Source organism: Perkinsus marinus (assembly GCF_000006405.1).
Source record: "Perkinsus marinus ATCC 50983 genomic scaffold scf_1104296949592, whole genome shotgun sequence".
NCBI classification, from domain to species: Eukaryota; Perkinsozoa; order Perkinsida; family Perkinsidae; genus Perkinsus; species Perkinsus marinus.
The window spans coordinates 75,366-82,893 of NW_003209868.1; the positions used below are offsets into that span (position 1 = coordinate 75,366).

Genomic DNA, 7,528 nt, shown 5'->3' on the forward strand with positions numbered 1-7,528 from the left:
GTTTGTGAATTTTCGGGCGAGCGAGATATTCGTCTATGTATAGCTGGTGCGAATTTCTGGGTTGGAAATCGTAGTGGTATCTGATGACAGGCTCTGTGGATGACCCATCAGCAACGAAGTTGCTCATTGTGGGAGAGTGTACGGAGGAAGAGGTGATAACATTCGGGGTGAATATCAGCGTCACGCGCCACGAAATTCGGGGGGTCGGTCTCTGTTGAAATGGTGGTTACAGAAGAGGGCGTTGGCTGATAGAAGCGACAAGCCGCTGGTGGTTGCGGGCTGGATCACCGAAGAGATCACCAGAGCCTCTTTGGAGGGCATTCTACTGGTAACAGGGCGAATTTTTGGGCGAGCGCGCTTTGCATCAGATCCCTCCGCCGATTCTCTCTCGGTGTTATCAGGAGGTGTCTAATGGCATGCTGGGGTATAATCAGGCGTTTAAGGTGGATAGAAGGATGGGGTGTAGCCTTGGAGGAATATATGATCGCTTTCCTCAGCTGAGCTCAGAAGTTTCCTATACAGCCTTGGAGGAATATATGATCGCTTTCCTCAGCTGAGCTCAGAAGTTTCCTATACAGTGTTGGAGGAATATATGTTCGCTTTCCTCAGCTGAGCTCAGAAGTTTCCTATACAGTGTTGGAGGAATATATGTTCGCTTTCCTCAGCTGAGCTCAGAATTTTTCCTATACAGTGTTGGAGGAATATATGATCGCTTTCCTCAGCTGAGCTCAGAAGTTTCCTATACAGTGTTGGAGGAATATATGATCGCTTTCCTCAGCTGAGCTCAGGAGTTTCCTATACAGTGTTGGAGGAATATATGTTCGCTTTCCTCAGCTGAGCTCTGAAGCTTCCTATACAGTGTTGGAGGAATATATGTTCGCTTTCTTCAGCTGAGCTCAGAAGTTTCCTATACAGTGTTGGAGGAATATATGTTCGCTTTCCTCAGCTGAGCTCAGAAGTTTCCTCACTAACTATAGGAGTTTATATACGAATTAGGGTAGAAGTGTGCAGAAACTAATAAGAATTTCTCAGAATTTCCTCGGGATTTTCATTTTGTCACCAACACATGTAGTTGACTATGCGCATATTTTCCCAAACTCAATACCGCGCGCCACAAAATTCGTGCCATTTGTATAGTCGTGCATAGGTCAGCTTGGTGCCCTTCCCGTTTCCCTTCGCTCAAATGGTGGCCGCCCTGTTGGTGGTTTTCCTACTTATATTACCAATGATGGTGTTGAGGATGACTCAGAGTAGGGATACTCAACTGTTTTGGATTTCCCTGCTATACCCCCTCCTCGGAAGTAGCGTAGTCCACCTCAGGTACTGTCCTGTCGCCGATCCTCTCATTCTTCTGCCTCCTCGGCTATTGGGGCCTCAATGAGATCGCGGTAGAGTTGGAAAACCCATTTGGGGATGATGACAATGACTTGCCGTTAAAGGAAGTTCATACGGTAGCGCTGTGTGGTCGGTTTATTGGGGTTCGTTTGCCTACTTGCATCTTTGGTGAGATGGAGGGCTGAGGATTTTGATCTTACCATCGATACATTTGGTACATTATGAATTTCCAATGGAGTTTCGGAAGCAGCGAGGTGAATTTTATGATATTTTAAAGCGACAAGTGTGGGCACAAATGGCGACGTAATAGATACCGGCTAGTTGAGCTGTTCAGAGGGAGTCTGTTCTGAGATGGAATGTCCTAATGTGGGTGATCAGGTTTTTGTAAAAGGCATTCGAGATTGCGCAGGAGACCTGACCGGCCTCGACGATGACAGGCACGAGTCGAGTAGAAAATGAATATTTGTGTATATTCGGGAGAGTGTTCTGGTAGGTACGGAATTGAAGAAAATCCATGAGGAGTTGGAGGCTCTCGGCGTGCCCGAGTCACGCTACTTTTCGGAACAGCTGGGAATCGTCGATTTGTCGAGGCTTAGTAAAAGCGAATTGAGAACGAGATTCAACAGTGCTGAGGTTGCGGTCAGGGTTCACAGGTCCGGCTAATCAAGGTTGTGAACTTGTGAATTGAAAACTCATATTTGTCAACGTGAATAACAGGTGGAATCTGTCGGAGTGAGTGAGGACGTTGAGTATTAAATGCATGATTGTTATTATGAGTATGATCATTCAAAGTGCATTGATGAAGTTTCTCCCGTTTTATGTGACGTGGCGTAATACTCTGTGGAAAAGGTGATATTCACGGTGATATGCTGTAGTCGTGAAATATATTTTTCACTGGTGTTTTTTATATAAAACACAATTGATGACGACGACACAGTCCTATGGTCGCTATACTGCCATTTTTCTTCAGGCGTATTGCTGAGTTGTCCGGAGGTGGCACGGCTGGAGGAGGATGACGATGATGATGTATTGTTGGGCATTTCACATGAGTTCGATTTCTGGTGGAAAACTAATGTGGTGTTTTGGGGCTTGTCTGTGAAGTATTTTGGAGAGTTGGTGGATTTATGGTATGCGTTGAATGATTGATTACGACAACAAGCAGTCATCGTTGTTGCTTATACTGCGTTATACGGGATCGGTGTTCCCTCGAACGCTTTTGCCATCACTTCTGTCAGCGGCTCTCGCGGCTGGTAAGCTTTTCCCTGTGTGAAGCTGGAGTTGCTGTCAGGTATTATATTCGACGTGCTTCCATTCGTCCCTCCGACGATCAAGCATCCTTTTGCTGTGCAGATATTCGCTATTATACTCGGTTATGTTATAGTGTTCAGGACGGATATGGCGCTGAATAGGTGAGGATTGTTTCGATAACTATCCTCATAACTATCGATAATTATACTATCAATACTATCGGGTTATCGGTACTATCGATAACCCAGTAACTATCCTGATAACTTCGTAATGGGAGAGATGATCGCTGTCAGCGAGAATCGATCTGTTTTGAAGCAGCGGTTCTGATGATGATTGTTTTTATATAAAGTTAGTGGTAGGTACTGGGAGGGTGTGACTAACGTTCACTTGATGATCTCCAAATGGGGCGATGCCTTTATGCAGATCAACAGCTTTATCAACGTCACAATTCGTACATGTTCGGAACAGGAAGTGTGATGGGGTTGTCCATTCGGCTTTGATCATGGTCGACTTCGGTTCGGTTTTTTAATCAGAAATTGACCGCCGACTTAACTATAACTGTTTTGAAGAGCCATTCGCTGTTTATTGCTTATGCTGGGAAATGGATGGCTCGCGAGGAATATGTTTTCACTCAGAGAGGAGAGTTGGAGGATGTGAGGTCGAGGGCGTTGCATTGGTTCACTCTCCTCAGTGCTATTGCGATTGCGAATTTAAACGGAAAAAATGTGAGTTCACGTTACTGCGCTGAGAAAAAGCCCCGTGGCAAACGCTTAGTGAAATTTGTCCTGGGTCTTGGCAAAAATATGAATGAATCAGCGCAAATCATATTTTGTAGATACGCGATTTGCGGACAGCTTTCAAGCACCGATCGATCCACCCCTCTCGAGCTGGGGTCGCCGTTGGACGTTTGAATGAGGCGGTGAAAGTGACTAAAACGGAGATGGAAGAAATGCTATCGATTTCGCCTGTCGAGAGTGGTCAGTTGATGATGGTGTAACTGCTGCTTGAGGAGCGTCTACTCAGTGGTGTCTCGAATCAAGAGTCGTTTGTTTCCTCCCAACAAGGAAGATGCTGGCCTTGGGCGTTTGGTCATCATCGGGCTTTGCTCTGAGGAGGAGGTGTTGGAGGTGGCGATGTCATCATTATCATATTTCCTGTTTTTGAAGGTGAATCAGCTGGAATGCTTTCCCGACAAGACTTGCATTATATCGTTGTGGATCCAAGAAGCTCTCACGAGGCTGGTCGTTCGAGGCCTCATCAAGGTAGGTTTTGGTCTTTCCTCTGTGCTTGGAAGCTCGTCGTGTAAGGTTCCTCCTCCGATAGTGTCCAGGTGTTATCAGGAAATCTCCACTGGGATGCTGGGATATAATCAGGCACTCAAAGTGAAATGAGGGAAATAAGCACATGGTCGACTACATGTGTTGATGACAATATGAAAATTGTTGAGAAATGTTGGTGATGAATCAGTTCCTGTACATTTGTACCCGAGTTTGTATATAAAGTTTTATAATTGGTGATGTAACTCCTTAGCTCAGCTGAGGGAAGCGATCATTACACTGTGTGAAACTCACAGGTTTTTTATACAGGTCTCGCAAGTGCCGTTCCCGTTCCCATTCGCCCAGATGGTCTCCCTTTTGCTGCTCATCTTCCTTTTCATGTGCCCTATTATGGTTGTTAAGATGACGGAAGGTGGTCACCTGTTATACCCCCTCCCTCGTGAACTCGATAGAGTGTCAGTAGCGTAGTCCACCTCAGGTACTGTCCTGTCGCCGATCCTCTCATTCTTCTGCCTCCTCGGCTATTGGGGCCTCAATGAGATTGCGGTAGAGTTGGAAAACCCATTCGGGGATGATGACAATGACTTGCCGTTGGAGACGATTCACACAGTATTTTCAAATTCCCATTACTGATTTGATAGTCGCTTCAGGAGTTCGTCGATTCTCTTCAAACGTGTGCTGTTGTCGGCCCAGCGAAGCCTTTCCATCACTCTAGTCTGGCGGAGATGACGAGGGAGCAGCTGAAAACTATCAAGGAAGGTGAGGAGCTGAATTCTCTTTTCATGAGGGCGGTCCCGTTCAGCTTCATTGAACTTTCCGGAGTGCGCACTACAACCGAGCAAAGAAAAGCGTAGGAGTTTGCCCCTGCCGAGTTCAGCGTCCTATAACAGAGTTTTCGACTGTTATCGAGATTAATAACGAGTTGGATAAGATGGGCATCAGAAGTTTGCATTTCGGACCGGAGGTGATCCTGAACGATCTCCTGCTGCTGACGCTGACAGACCTTCGACACCGATTCGGACCGGTGGCTTTGAGAGTGTACAGGTGATCGATTACAGTGTTGGGATATGCTCAGTAGTTTAGCAGACGCATTCAAGAGTTGGCGGCAGAGTCGGGAGTGGTAGATGTGGAGCATCTGGCTATGGTGAATCGCTTTCGAGCCCATGCTGTTCGCTAATTGAGGAGTCGACCATGCCTTGTCATTTTCCCCTGAAACGTGTTGTGCTTGGGTCCTCTCCTTATAATGATGATGATTCCTGTGATAACGATCATCCTGGATTAAGTCTCATGCTTCAGCTGCGAGGCTTGGTCTTCAACGTGAAGGTGAGTGATACGTTTACGTTCATGAATAAAGGAGTTAACGCGTGACCCACTCAAACGACTGCGTCGCAGAAAGGATCAGCTCGATGGCTGTCATTGATGCTGTCGACAGAGTACACTCCCAATGAGGTATTTTCGCGAGTCTTGTGAATCCAGCCTCAGCCAGTATCGGATCGTTGCGCTCTTAGAGAAATCCACTGCTAGGAGCCTCGTAATCGTCCGATGGTCGACAAGACCGTCCTCAGATGCTCCCGTTGATCCTCTCCAGATTTTCACCGACATTCGTGCTTTCGAGGGAGGAGGATCAGGGCGTTCTCGTGGCTCTGCCTCTCTCAAAGACAGGGTACCTATCGTCCCGATACTTTCTCTGGTGGAGTTAGAATGCATTTCGAGCGACACTGAGTCATGCTGCATATTTCCATGAAATATGTGTTCATTTCCTGTGCATATCTTGAGTCGGTTGGGTTGATATTGTGGGAGTGTCTTTGGCTATTTCATGTCAGTTTCCTATTATTGTTGTCATCATGAACCCACAGGGCGTGTCTTGTCCACCACCGCCGGGCTATACTCACGCTCAAGTACAGCAGATGCTGCAGGCACAGCAGCAGGTGAAGAAGTAAGCAAGTTCATAGTCGGCCTCAATTTTATGGCGCGTGACGTTTCAGAGCACCTTCGGGTCGGCCAAACGACTGGCAGTGCCCTAATGTAACATGCCGACATTGGAACTATGAAAAACGAACTAGGTGCAACAGGTGTGATACACCAAAACCGGTAAGTACACCAAATTTGACCGTCTCATGTATACGAGCTGTGACGGGTACTTTTCGGTGTTGGAATACATCATAACCTTTCTCGGGGGCAGTTCGCTGAAGGAGTTATAGTGTGTTTGACGACATGAATTTGTGTACTATACGTTACCGTATACACTTCGTGGGCACTCGGATGGTGACCGTTGAACGGTTGCAAGCAACGAAAGGGAAAATCGAAGTTGCTCCAATAGCGATGATTTGAATAAGGCTTATTGTGATGATAAACTCCATGAAGCAATGATATTGTTTATGGCGATGGACTCTCTGTGTTGGGTAGGTCGTACAGCCGGAAACACCGAGTCTTGGTGGCCCTCCTGGACTGTTCAAGAAAGGTTAGTTTGGATGCTCCGGCGGGCTTCCTTGATGCCCTCCCGTAGGTGATTGGGTGTGCACGGGATGTGGCAATGTGAACTGGGACTGGCGAGAGAGGTGCAATATGTGCAACTCGTTGCAACCGCAACTCCAAGTGAGCTCTGACATATCCTTCGGGCGAGCGCTTTTAACGTTGGCCTGTTGTTCAGGAGAGTCGGGAGGGCCAGAGTGGAGGCCATTACGATAGGCAGGATCCCACAGACCGAGAGAGGCATGACTCTGATAACGAGTCGTTGGATGAGTTCGGGCGGAAGAAAAAGAAGAGCAAGCATAAGAGGCATAGGTAAGGATGATCGCGTCGTGCATTGTGAGGAGTCTAAGTGAAGATACGATCCTCTAGCTGATCGACAAGCAGCAGAATCAGCAGCTAAAGCGGCGATGATGGCGGCAACTCGGGCCCTGGGAACGTCGGTCTCTGATCAAGGTAAACAGTGAGTGTTGTGAGATTGATATCTTTGGTGACAGGAGGTATTAATCGTGAGGGACATGAACAAGATGCTGGCAAAAGAGTAGGGTATTACGAGCGTAGGGGTGGTGACGATTTGGGTCGTATCTTTATCGTGAGTCGTAGCTGTGTGGCTCTCAAAGAATGATACGTTCATCATTGTGCCTGTGGCTTTCACTATGTTGGTCTCTCAGGCGAGAGCAAGAGTCGGGTGTCAAGGATCGAAGATTAAGGCAAGTCCCTAGTGATCGAGGTGATAGTGGAAGACGTCTTCCCTCGGTCAGGACTCGGAGTCGCTCGCGTTCACCACGTTACTGAGGGGAACACTAGAAGCATTATACCTTATCGATCTCATTCGATTGGTCATTGCATCGAGTTGTTGTCGTGTTAGAGAGGTCACTTGGGCGCCGCATTTGGATCTGGGGATGAAAACTGTTCACTGTGGGGCAAAGGTCTCGTTTTGAAAAGAACCCTGGTTTGTTCGAGTATCATCGCACAACTCGAGACGATGGGATCATTGCTCGACAGCCCCACTATTCTCTAAACCCTGCTAGATAAGTACAGTACGCGCCATCTAAATCGAGCAATCCTTGTCAGATCGTTTTTTCTTCGAATACATACGCCGATGACGTCCTCAATGCGAAAGCAATAAATGTCAAACCTGGCGGGAAACAGCCGAAAATGCGGCCTGGTTGGTTTACGAATAGCGGGAAACGTATCGA

The 7,528-nt window shown here is 47.2% G+C and overlaps 2 protein-coding genes across 3 annotated transcripts in view; both read left to right on the forward strand.

The window, feature by feature from the left end:
* Positions 1-83: 83 nt before the first annotated feature.
* Positions 84-7,176, forward strand: Pmar_PMAR018226 (hypothetical protein; the record flags this gene model as incomplete). 2 transcript variants are annotated; one of them, XM_002778384.1, is made up of 27 exons in its annotated part: positions 84-152; positions 233-328; positions 1,148-1,250; positions 1,321-1,451; positions 1,714-1,783; positions 1,829-1,988; positions 2,306-2,328; positions 2,624-2,744; positions 2,943-3,054; positions 3,117-3,236; positions 3,419-3,508; positions 3,750-3,845; positions 3,891-3,965; positions 4,170-4,272; positions 4,339-4,469; positions 4,511-4,619; positions 4,663-4,710; positions 5,426-5,523; positions 5,684-5,796; positions 5,846-5,951; positions 6,267-6,321; positions 6,367-6,455; positions 6,511-6,644; positions 6,688-6,785; positions 6,827-6,875; positions 7,001-7,039; positions 7,091-7,176. In XM_002778384.1, 27 exons carry the CDS (start codon positions 84-86, stop codon positions 7,122-7,124), a joined length of 2,472 nt encoding a protein of 823 aa, XP_002778430.1. In that variant the 3' UTR covers positions 7,125-7,176. The 2 variants fall into 2 exon arrangements, with proteins under 2 accessions (XP_002778430.1, XP_002778429.1); XM_002778383.1 differs by having other exon boundaries at positions 6,827-6,870; positions 7,001-7,176.
* Positions 7,177-7,458: 282 nt separating this feature from the next.
* Positions 7,459-7,528, forward strand: part of Pmar_PMAR018227 (hypothetical protein) — a gene marked incomplete at both ends in the record, with an annotated part of 267 nt that continues 197 nt past the window's right edge. The window contains one exon of the mRNA XM_002778385.1: positions 7,459-7,528. This exon is cut by the window's right edge and continues 4 nt beyond it. Within this exon, the coding sequence (XP_002778431.1) occupies positions 7,459-7,528 (70 nt within the window).